The 12,608-nt window shown below is 47.4% G+C and overlaps 1 protein-coding gene across 1 annotated transcript; it reads left to right on the top strand.

The window, feature by feature from the left end:
* The first annotated feature begins 2,245 nt into the window (after positions 1-2,245).
* inhbab (inhibin subunit beta Ab) lies at positions 2,246-9,407 on the top strand. Its single transcript, XM_060059020.1, has 2 exons — positions 2,246-3,459; positions 7,242-9,407. The coding sequence occupies exons 1-2, from the start codon at positions 2,940-2,942 to the stop codon at positions 8,030-8,032; spliced, it is 1,311 nt and encodes a 436-aa protein (XP_059915003.1). The 5' UTR covers positions 2,246-2,939; the 3' UTR covers positions 8,033-9,407.
* Positions 9,408-12,608: the final 3,201 nt, after the last annotated feature.

Genomic DNA, 12,608 nt, shown 5'->3' with positions numbered 1-12,608 from the left:
TTGCAGGTCAACCTGGATTTAATTATGTTTCATGGTGTTGTTATAAAGTCATTAGCACCTTCTACGTAAGCTGTAACAAATTACAAATACGCTTCAGAGTGCAAACAGAAATGTCCTTTAACACCACCGCAACGTGATTTTAGTGCCAGCATGTATCATGTTAAATTAGGCCTCAACACCAGAAGTTTTACTATTTTACAAATGGTTTGACTTAAGTCAGTTGCAGAGTCCAGCGGAAAATAAGTCTGTAGTGCATACGTTTATGTTACATGAAACGTGTAACTTTGTTAAAGAAAAGAAAACACATAGTGAATACAAATACAGGTCATTATTTAGGGGTTAGCCAGTACAGAGATAGTTCTTTAAGGAGCAGGTAGGGGTTAGACAATACAGATAAAGTTAATTAAGGAGCAGGTCAGGGTTGGACAGTACAGAGACAGTTCTTTAAGGAGCAGGTGGGGGTTAAACAATACAGGTACAGGTCCTTATGGAGCAGGTAGGGGTCCGATGGTTCAGAAACAGGTCGTTCAGGAGGTAGGGATTAGAAAGTACAGAGACAGGTCATTAAGGAGCAGGTCAGGGTTGGACAGTACAGATACAGTTCATTAAGGCACAGGTATGGGTTTGACAGTAAAGATATAGTTCTTTAAGGAGCTGGTAGGGGTAAGACACTACAGATACATGTCATTAAGGAGCGCGTAGCCTATGTTTTGAAGACAGGGCGATAGAAGAAGAAAAGAGAACAACTGAAGTGATGAAAAAGGAACATCGAGATTCATTGTCACTTTTCCGACATGGGAATGACAATGCATAGACAGATATCCGCCGGGCCCTGGGCCCTGGAGAACCTCCACAGGGGGAGGGGGTCCCGGCACGAAAAGCCTTCTGGAAGCCCTGTTCCACCCGACCGTTGGGCCAGAGCGTGGGCTGGTCCCCGGCCGAGCGTCATGGAGCTGTGTGCCACAGGTGGAGTCGTCTTTGGTGGGTTGAACACGATGCGGATCGGATGGCTCCGGGGCAGCCCATCATAATAGACAGTGTGTTCATGTTACACACACTGGGGGCCAACAGACCCACAGACACACAAAAGACGAGAGAGGTGAGGGAGAGGGCACGGGAGGAAGGGAAGGAAAGAGAGACGGCGGAGGGGAAGAGGAGGGAGAGTCAACGAGAGGGAAAGGAGAGAGAGAGCGACGGAGGGGAAGAGGAGGGAGAGTCAACGAGAGGGAAAGGAGAGAGAGAGCGACGGAGGGGAAGAGGAGAGAGAGTCAACGAGAGGGAAAGGAGAGAGAGACCGCGGAGGAAGGGGGTTACATGAGGAAGAAGAGCGAGAGGTCAGAGGAAGAAGTGAGGTGATAGGGGGGGAGGAAGGGGAGGGAGAGGGAAGAGAGAGAAAAAGGGAGGGAATAAGAGGAAGAGAGAACTAAAGAATGAAACACCCCAGTGCTTTTTCATTACCCCGATCTCCCTTTTTTCTCTATGATAGTCTAGTGGCTACAGTGTTTGACTCCCACCCTAAAAGGTTACGGGTTCGATCCCTAATGTCCACAGTCTCCCTGTAGTCATGCCCATACCTAATCCCTTCAGGGAATGTTTTTAACTAAAAGATACATTTGAATAAAAGTGTCAAGCAACTAAATGACAAAAACAGACAGTTCCTGCTAAAGGAACTCTGTTTTTTTTCTTTTTTCGTGGGAAATAAAACCACCGTAATTCCGAGCAGGCGATGAGCTAGCGCTGAGTCATCAGCAGGACTTCACACAGAGGAAGGACGGCCACGACGCAACATGCCCTGAGTGTGTGTGTGTGTGTGTGTGTGTGTGTGTGTGTGTGTGTGTGTGTGTGTGTGTGTGTGTGTGTGTGTGTGTGTGGTTGAGTGTGCCTGTGTGTATTTGTGTGTGGTGGAGTGTGTGTGTGTATGTGGTGGAGTGTGTGTGTGTATATGTTTATGTAGGTGTGTGTGTGTGTGTGTGTGTGTGTGTGTGTGTGTGTGTGTGTGTGTGTGTGTGTGTGTGTGTGCGTGTGTGTGTGTGTGTGTGTGTGTGTGTGTTTATATGTTTATGTATGTGAGTGTATTTGTGTGTGTATATGTGTGTGGAGTGGATTGTGTGCGGAGTGGAGTGTGTGTGGTATGAATGAATCAGGATCATACGCTACAGCTCTCGTCCTCCTCTTTTGTCGTGACGTGGACAAACAACGTGGAAGCCGTGTGTGCGTGTGTCTGTGTGTGCGCAGCCCATGTGTGCACGTGTGTGTATGACTCAAAGACAGGGGAAACACCAGCGAGAGAGGATGCTTTAAAAAGAGACGGGTGTTGTAATTACGTCCACGATTCTCCCGGCACTAGAGAGAGGCAGAGAATACAGGAGGGAAAGAGAGAGAGAGAGAGGTATAATTACCAAAGAAAAGCAGGAGAGAGATAGTGAGAGAGAGAGAGAGAGTTCTGTGACCCTGCCCACTAGTACAAAGCCATTCAACTCAGCCGGAGAGAGCGCACACCAGCAGAACTCCAGACGGATCTATCTCTGAGTGTGTGTGTGTTTCTGTATGCGTGTGTTTGTGTGCATGCACGCTTATGTGTTTTGTGTCTAAACCGGAGAACGAGAGAGGAGCCCGACCAGGACACCTTCTGCTCTTCAGCTTCCTGTCATCTCCAGCCTCTCTGTTGCTACCTTCTGATCCTCCAGGGCTGGTTCCCATACTGGAGTACAGCCTCAAAGGGACAGCTTCTTCTTCTTCTACAACACTTCGGTGTCTCCAGAAGGACCCGAGCCCAATCCCAGAGCCTCGGCTGAAGACTTGAGAAGGGATTTCCGTATTTTGTTCCTCCAGAAACCTCAAACGGACAAGAACTTCTTTCTTCTCTTGACTTTTGCCACATTTTATCGGTATTTCCTTCTTTTTTTCTTGGCATTTTGCATTTTGCTTTCTTTGCCATCATGACACTCCTCACACACCTGGCGCACGTGTCCAAGCGGGCCCTGTGCGCTGTTTGTCCAGGTCCCCCCGCCCCCACCTCTCCCCAACTGCTGGGGGGGGTCCTGGTGCTGCTGGTCGCCCTGCAGTCGGCCACCTCCTCCCCCACCCCCGCCGCCGCCGCCGCCGCGTCCCTGGACGTCGAGCCCCCCTGCGGCTCCTGCGCCCTGGCTCAGCTGAAGAACTCCTCCTCCTCCTCCTCCTCCTCTTCCTCGCCCTCCTCCTCCTCGTCTTCCTCGGGCCAGACGGACATGGTGGAGGCGGTGAAGCGGCACATCCTCAACATGCTGCACCTGAGCGCGCGGCCCAACGTGACGCAGCCCGTGCCGCGCGCCGCTCTGCTCAACGCCATCCGGAAGCTGCAGGTGGGCCGCGTGGCCGAGGACGGCAGCGTGCAGATCCAGGAGGAGGGGCCACGGCCCGGGGAGACGGAGGGGGGCCCGCTGGAGCCCCCCGCCGAGATCATCACCTTCGCCGAGCCAGGTCAGTGTCTCCGCCGTGTGCAAGCCGCATGGTTTGACTATGAAATGGAGTCCGACGTTGCTCTGTGTTCGGAGAAGGCGTTACTTTAGAGAGCCTTGAGGGTTTGGACTAGGAGGGTTAGGGTTTGGACTAGGAGGGTTAGGGTTTGGACTAGGAGGGTTAGGGTTTGGACTAGGAGGGTTAGGGTTTGGACTAGGAGGGTTAGGGTTTGGACTAGGAGGGTTAGGGTTTGGACTAGGAGGGTTAGGGTTTGGACTAGGAGGGTTAGGGTTTGGACTAGGAGGGTTAGGGTTTGGTTTAGATGGGCTAGGGTTTGATTGAGACGGGTTAGGGTTTGGACTAGAAAGGTTAGGCTTTGGTTTATATTTAGGTTTATAGTATTGACTGATGAATGCTATCCATACTATCGGATCCCTGACTAAACACAAGACTGACAGAACAGACTGTACCTTTGAAATGTCCCTACTCCCGCGCTGGTTACCAACCACTATCATTTCCACGTTAAATCAAACAAAACTGTTCTTCTCTTGGCTCAATCAAGCACATGTCCGGTCTCTCGTGTGTGCGTGTGTGTGTGTGTGTGTGTGTGTGTGTGTGTGTGTGTGTGTGTGTGTGTGTGTGTGTGTGTGTGTGTGTGTGTGTGTGTGTGTGTGTGTGTGTGTGTGTAATAATAATAACTCATTATATTTATATAGTGCTTTTCAATTACCCAAAGACCCTTGCAGCGAAGGGGGGGGCCTAACTCACCACCACCAGTGTATTAGTGATGTTGTGCTTTGCTTAAACATCTGAGTCCACGTGTATGATGTAACTATTACAAAATCATGTTCAAGCCTGTGTAATGATCCACCTGTACTGGGGTTGCTGAACTGGACAGGAAACCATGCAGGGCATGATCCTGGATGTCAGAGTGTTGCATCGGGACTGGTCCAGATGGAAAGAGTACCGTGCTGGTCTGAGGTGCTGTGCTGGTTTAAGGTACTGAGACAATGAGAGAGAAAGAGAGGGAGACAGAGAGACAGAGAGACAGAGAGAGAAAAGATGGAGAGAGAGTGTGATAGGGAGAAGAGAACGATGAAGGGGTGGAGAGAGAGAAAGATAAAGAGAGCGAGAGCGAGAGCGAGAGAGAGAGAGAGAGAGAGAGAGAGAGAGAGAGAGAGAGAGAAAGAGAAAGATGGACAGAGCGAGAGAGAGACAGAGACAGAGAGACAGAGAGAAAACATACTCACAGAGACAATCAAGGCGATGGGCTGTCCGCTCCTGTGGCCACTCGGCATCCCATAACCCCCTGCTGCTGCTCAGACATCCTTTGTGTTCGGAACAAACCCAGCGTCGCTTCAATGGAATTGAATCCGTGTTCGGATCCACCATCGGACGCTCCGTCTGGGGGTCAGAAATGTGTGTTCCAGATCAGCATAGTGACGGTTCACAAACACACACGCGAATTCCTCGCTGCAATGAAACTATAGTTTCCGTTTGCTTTTTTATTTTTAAACGTGTCTCCTTAATGGTGATATTGAAGGAATACAATTTTGATTGGGGAAAGTGTAATATACTAATTAATCAATCGTAAAAAACATTCCTGGCCCAACTTGGGAAGGAAATGTTGAAGTTGAAAGTAGAGCAAAAGTTTTGTATTTGACATGCTGGAATGTTTCATCAGTGTTTTGTTCTTCTCCTTCTTGGGGTGGAACCAAGGTTCTGCGCTGGGGTGCAAGACGTTCTAGTTGAACCCTGGGTGTACCGCAGAACCCAACAAAACCAGAATGACAAACACATTCTCCTGCCGTCTGTTTACTTACATAAATGCACACAATGGCTTCCGCACTATAAATAGTTCCCTCCTTTTAGAACCAAATGTTCAATTAAAAAAGTCCACTCAAAGGACCCGCCGAAATTAGGGAGACGGTAATGAGGTGTTTGGTTGGGGGGGGGGGGGGGGGGGGGCAGTGGGGTAGGGGAGGGTAACATACCCGGTAGGCTCCAGGCCGTACATAATCACCTCATTCAGCCAAATGTGGCCCACAGTAATTACTCTAAGGCCGCAGAGATGGGCGAGAGAGATGGGCGAGGGTGCATAGAGAGAGAGAGAGAGAGAGAGAGAGAGAGAGAGAGAGAGAGAGAGAGACAGGGGAATTGGGTATGGATGGAGTGAGAGAAGAGAGCTCAGAGAAAGAGAGCGGAGAGGGAGAGGTAGGAGAGAAAGAAGAGAAAGGGAGAGATGGGAATGAGAGAGAGAGAGAGAGAGAGAGAGAGAGAGAGAGAGAGAGAGAGAGAGAGAGAGAAAGCATGAGAGAACAAAATGGAGAGAGGAAAAGAGAGAAAGGAGAAGAGAGACAAATCGATATAGAGAGGGTGGTTAAAGGACACTACATGAGAGAGGAGGGGGCCCTGCTACTTCCTGAATAGGGACCCAAGGCTTGTTAAGGACGGGACCACAACAATCACTCAACCCCTGACCAGAGCATCTTTTTTTAGCATTGCATCTGAAAGATCCTGCTGAATATATTTAGCACCATTCAACCGCTCGCTTTCATGTTGAAGGCATTTTTCGGCCCATTCATTCATACGATGGAACAAGAAAGAGCCATGGGGGGGGGGGGGTGGGGTGGGGAGTAGGAGGCGGATGTGTTCTAATTATGAACTGATTAAGATGGGGCAGGGGTGCTGCAAGCTGTGTTTTAGAGGTTAGACACTGTGTGACTAATTAAGCAGCTCTGTTCAGAAGTAACTAACCAAGGACCGGATCTGAGGTATGGTTTAGTGATGGTAGTTGTCTGAACCTCCTTTATTTCTGGGTTGTATTCTGAGGGTCCTCAAATCCATGGTGTAACACTTGGATCTGAAACAAGACGGTTACGATTTTGTTAAACTTTATGTGTTGTGCGACACATAAGGTATTTAGTCCCAACTACAATAGGTCTATCCTGAAGTATCCTTCTACTCTCTGCAACGACAACAAACATACACAACATGCGTCCGTCCAAAAAATAAAGGATGAGCAGGATATTTAGGCCTCTACATCCGACCCTCAGCTGAAAGGTCCCTGATCTATATGTAGGCACCTGCTCTTGAATTTAAATAAACTCTTTTTTCTGTAAGTCACTTTGGGTGAAAGTGCTTGAATGGTCCTTGAATAGTAAACTCAAAACATAAAAAATGCTGAATACTGCGGTGTTGTGGTAGTACAGCACAAAGGGCAGGACCATATACATACTTATCAAATAGTTATTCAACCGATAGCATGAGCCAATACCTGTTGTGTTCCAAGATAAACACAACCTGTTTCCAGGCCACCGCAGGTCAAAACCAGCTTAAAGCCTACATCAAACAGAAACTTTGAATGGTTCTGGTTGGATCCTGGCTGGTGTGGAGCGGTAGTGACCAGGTTACTGCCGTCAAACCCAGCTAAAACACAAGCCTTTCTCTACTTCAAACAGACACATTAGTTTGACCCCCATCTGAAAGGTTCTGACTTTACCAGCTTTTGTCTAGCGAAGTCTTTTGGATTAAACAGCTAGAAATTAGGGTTTTTAACTCCTATCCTAAGTTCTTTTTGATTCTTATTCTCAGAGCAGTTTGCATCTATTTGTGTCTGTTTGTTGGTGATGCTTTATACTATCTCGGTTCCAATCCTCACAGCCATCGATCCATCGCTCCTGATCCACCCATTGATCCCTCAATCATTGGGCCACCATCCATCCTCCCCTTCCTCTATCCTTCAGCAATGTTTCAAATGGCCTCACAATGCTAACAGCGGTTGTCTTCTCCTTCACCCCCAGGTGATTCCCCATCCATGGTGACATTTGACATCACCAAGGAGGGCAGCGGCTCCTCTGTGGTGGAGCAGGCCAACGTTTGGGTCTTCCTCAAGCTAGCGCGGGGGAACCGGGCCAAGGGCAAGGTCACCCTCCAGCTGCTCCAGACCCCTCAGCGGGGGGCCGGCGGCGCTGAGATAGCGGTCTCCGAGAAGGTGGTGGACACCCGGCGCAGCGGCTGGCACACGCTTCCCGTTCCGCGTGCGGTCCAGGCGCTGCTGGACGGCGGCGACAGCGTGCTCCACCTGCGAGTGTCCTGCCCTCTGTGCGCCGACGTCGGGGCCACGCCGCTCCTCGCACCGGCCGACGGCGAGCACGCCAGGGAGCGCGAGCAGTCCCACCGGCCCTTCCTGATGGTGGTGCTGCGGGAGGCGGAGGAGCCCAGCCACCGGCGAGACAAGCGTGGCCTGGAGTGCGACGGCACCGCCGGCCTGTGCTGCAAGCGGCAGTTCTACGTCAACTTTAAGGACATCGGCTGGAGCGACTGGATTATCGCCCCCCCCGGTTACCACGCCAACTACTGCGAGGGCGACTGTCCGAGTCACGCGGCCTCCATCACGGGCTCCTCGCTGTCCTTCCACTCCACGGTGATCAGCCACTACCGCATGCGGGGCTACGGCCCCTTCCAGAACATAAAGTCCTGCTGCGTGCCAACGCGGCTACGGCCCATGTCCATGCTCTACTACAACGAGGAGCAGATGATCATCAAGAAGGACATCCAGAACATGATTGTGGACGAGTGCGGCTGCTCCTAAGAGTTCCACTGTTTAGTCACTTCAGGCGGACGCTTTCGTCCAAAGCGACTCACATGCTTCATGACTTAACAGATTTCACGAGGGATGAGGTTGGAGGTAGGTCAGGATGGCTCGAGGATGCTTAAGGGTCCGTGGACATTGGGGATCGAACAGAGTGCGGGAGTTGTTTCGGCCCGGAGTTGAACACCCTAGCAACATCACTATCCTTCCCAGTTTCCTTTAAAACTTTTAGATAAGCATGGACAGTGGACAATACCGTCATTCCCACGCATAAATAGAAGTGTTGCTCTTCTGCTTACGGACGGCCTGTGCAAGGACTCGAGCCTGAAGCGCCTGCCAGAACAGCTCGGTCCTCATTGATAAATAAAAATATCTATTTTTGTTTAGTTATGAATGAACGTGTGGTCATTCACATGCAATGACATTCCCATGCGATGCCATTTCAATGCGATGCCATTCCCATGCGATGCCGTTCCCATGCAACATAGTTCCCATGCAATGGGAATTTCTGCGCTGCATTTGGAATGCATGAAAGACTGGAGAATTCTATGCAACACAAGTGTGAATCTAATGTCAATCTTTTGTTGTGTTTGGCTAATTTTTATCGTTTTTTGTACATAATGCGTTTACGGTGCATTTCAAGGGGTCCTTTTTGATACATAGTGTTTTGGAAGGTTAAAAGTGTATATAATCTCTGTTGGTAAGAGATACTTGACAGAATTATGTGTGATCAGGTATTGGAGCCAAACACCCAGAGCAAACATTTATTATTCATATTGTTATTAATATTATTATCATTGTTATTATTGTTGTAAAAATGTTGACGTTTGCACTTTCAAAAATGCTATTTTTTAAGTCACAGATTCAGCCTGCACTTCGAAAATTGCATCATTCCAATTAATATGAAGGCTATTGAAAGAAATTGCCAAAGATAGATGGCTGTTCCATTTTTGACGGTTTCTCCAGTGCTAACATGGCTTAGATGGTCGCCCAATGAGGCTACAACCTTCATCCAAGTCAATTTAGGTGAACTCACTTTTCGATAACGACCTCAAAGATCTAACCTTAATGCATTATAAAGTGCTTCAACCACAGCCCATGAACTAAACACGGTTTAAGGCTTCGTGTAACAAATGACTTTGTGTTTTTTGTTGTTTTATAATTTATTTACTGTCTATTAATCATTTTCATATGGTTCTCCCATGATGTCAAGTAACACTAGACAGACTCTCACACAACCGAAACCTGTTTAACTTTTCACAGAAACGATTTAGTATTTCCATCAACACATAATGACAGACGTGTGAAATCTTTACTGGCATGAATGTTTAAAAGAATAAAGCAACAAAAAAAAAAAGATGAATGTCTTTCATTTCTCTAACCTACCTCAACACAACTCAACACAAAAAAATAAGTTTTAAGCTTATGCTGAACCCACAATCTATTTCTACGTGTGCAAACAACAAAGATGTTACGCGAAAAATCCTGGGTTAGCTAAGGTAACATCGGGTCTATGAATGAAGGGCGAAATATTAATTGGGCTTGGGTCACTTGGCAAAAGCGATTGTGCGCTTGGACAGGCAGACATATTCATAGCTGGCATCAACAGATTTATTGTTATACTATAGTTCCATTTTTTGGCAAGCTAACGAATATGTTGACCGACTGAAGTGTCATTTTCACAGTTTTTGCAATTGCTCTCTAATGGAGTGAACTTTTCCTTTCCACAGAATGCATTAGTGAGAGGTATGGGGATTATTTCCACTAACACTTGACCTCCTGATGGTCAAAGACCAGACCAGTGATGATCAGTACACAAGGACACTTCATGATCAGTAACGGTGCTTTCATTGGAGGAGGATGATCGTTTGATGGAAGACAGAGACTCTTGTCTCCAGGTCATCTGGCACTACGAGGTCACACAGGCTTTCCACACTTGTGCAAAAGGAGAAAGAGACAGAGAAAGAGAGAGAGGGACAGCAAAAAGAGAGACAGAGAAATGGGGGGGGGGGGGGGGGCGGAGAGAAACCTAACCGCCAGCTCTTTGTTTGACGGGTGAAAACTGGAGCAGGACTGTACAGACTGAACGGCTCCTGTTGTTTTTTCCTCTTTCCTTGAATGTCCTCTTTCGCCCACCCTTCTGCCTCTCTTTTCATGTTTTCCCCTCTTCTCTTCCCCTCTTCTCCGGGGGTACATGCCGACGGGGTTATGAACTCTCCTTCTGGGTTTACGGCGCTGTGCCCCAAAAAGTCCTGCTGACCGGGAGGAGGTTGTGACCACTGTCTCTCTCTAAACAGACGTTCTGTTGGACTACTGGACCCACGGGGACAGATGAAGGGCCTCAGGGTGATTTAGCAAATACAAAGACAGGGTTGGCATGTGGGAGAACACGGTGTAGAGTAACCTTATTAATAAATGATAACAGGGGGGCGACCAGGTGGTTCACCGGGTCGAGCGCGAACCATTAAGGCCTAGTCCTCACTGCAGTCCTCCGGGGTACGATACCTGCCCGTGGTCCGTTGCTGCATGTCTTCCCCTCTCTCTCCCGTAACTTCCTGTCTTACTCTACAATAAAAACCAATCAGCACATCACTATCACTAAAGGGGAGCCCATCTGCCTCCAATTTGTTTCTAATGAAAGAGAGTACAGTTTTCTTTCAATATTTCTTAAAATCTCAGTTTAATAACGGTCATGAGATCGCAGAGAGAAATGCATTCCCCGTCTCAGCATTTACACGAGAGACGTAGACAGCTGTTGTCCAAACCGCCTCCAGAGGAGCTGTACACAACATTCATCTAGTTGGGCTACAGATCTGTTGTTGTCTAGACCGAATCTCTCATCACGTCATGTGCTGAGCTCCTACGTCACCTGTCGCCAACCAATAAAAAGCATGGGGGCGTGTCATATACATAATAATCTGAAACATATCTGGGCTGTGCTTACCTGTCTCACAATTCCACAAGTCCTAAACCTTGCTTTCTATTGTTAAACCACGATTCGCCGCATTATCCAAAGCCATGTACACTGGTATGTACACTGGTATCACCTTAACTACGTCTCCGCCCATCTCTCTCTGCCCCTACGTGTTAACAGGCTGAGGCGGTTGTGACCATGTTGGGCCTTTCACGTACACAGGATATCATCTTTATCTTGTGCAAACAGGGCCATAGACCCCTACCCGCTTAATGCCCTGCATCTGTAACCAATGTCCAACATTGTTTATCAATGTATTCACTGTCTATCTCAACCTGTTTCTTGATGTCTCCTTATGCACTGTCCAACCCCTACATGCTCCTAATGACCTGTCTCTATATTCACTGTCTAACCCCTACCGCCTCCTTAATGACCTGTCCCTGTATTCACTATCTAACCAATACCTCGTCCTTAATGACCTGTCCCTGTATTCACTGTCTAACCCCTACCTGCTCGTTGATCACCTGTCTCTGTATTCACTGTCTAACCCCTACCTGCTCCTTAATCATCTGTCTCTGTATTCACTGCCTAACCCCTACCTACTCCTTAATGACCTGTCTCTGTATTCACTATCTAACCCCTACCTGCTCCTTAATCACCTGTCTCTGTATTCACTGTCTAACCCCTACCTGCTCCTCAATCACCTGTCTCTATATTCACTGTCTAACCCCTACCTGCTCCTTAATCACCTGTTTGTATTCACTGTCTAACCCCTACCTGCTCCTTCATGACCTGTCCCTGTATACACTTTTTGACCCCTAACTGCTTCTTAATGACCTTTCTCTGTATTCACTGTCTAACCTCTACCTGATCCGTTACGACCCGTCTCTTCATTCACAGTTCACCCATATTACACATTTCTTGTCAGTGAACTAGGGTGAACTTTACCATTCAGAAACTTTCGAAACAGCCTGGGTTCATTGCAATCCCGTACAGTGTGTAAACAGGGAAAAGGGGGAGCGAAGAGTCTACTATCTAATGGAAATGATTAAGTCAATAAGGAAGGAATTTGGACAAATAGTCAAAGTACATGAACCTTGACGACAAGAAGAATGACCAATCTGTGGGAACTGCCTGCTGGTTTCAGCAGAGAATAACTACCAGGAGAGATACAGGGGTATGATTTGCAAAATGGATCTACAACGTTAAAAAGATTGTAATTATGAATGATTAACTAGAGAGAATTATGTCATTTCTACGTATTCTTCTCATCTTGAGAATAATGATATAACGTGTAATGAGATTCACAAACAGCAAACAAAACAACACACCACACACACACTAATATAAAAAAAATTATGAGATTCAGAAAAAGGAAAAAAAAGTGTTGAATTTTATATTTCTATATTACCAATTCATATTATTACTATTAATATTAAAAGTGATATTACATTTCCTATAAACATTGCCAAGGACCCAGGGCCATCCCAGTGAAACACTGGCAACCTGATTTACCTTACAAAGTATTGACAAGACTTACACTATTTTGATAACGGTCTTATAGTGTTATTGTACTGTATCATTCATCTCTCAGTTCTCTGTTAATTTCCAACTCATACTCTCCTTTTACAGACTGGTCAAATGATAAATGGACTGAAAGCG

The sequence above is a fragment of the Gadus macrocephalus genome, chromosome 8 (assembly GCF_031168955.1).
Source record: "Gadus macrocephalus chromosome 8, ASM3116895v1".
NCBI classification, from domain to species: Eukaryota; Metazoa; Chordata; class Actinopteri; order Gadiformes; family Gadidae; genus Gadus; species Gadus macrocephalus.
This window is presented reverse-complemented; position numbering and strand designations above follow the sequence as displayed.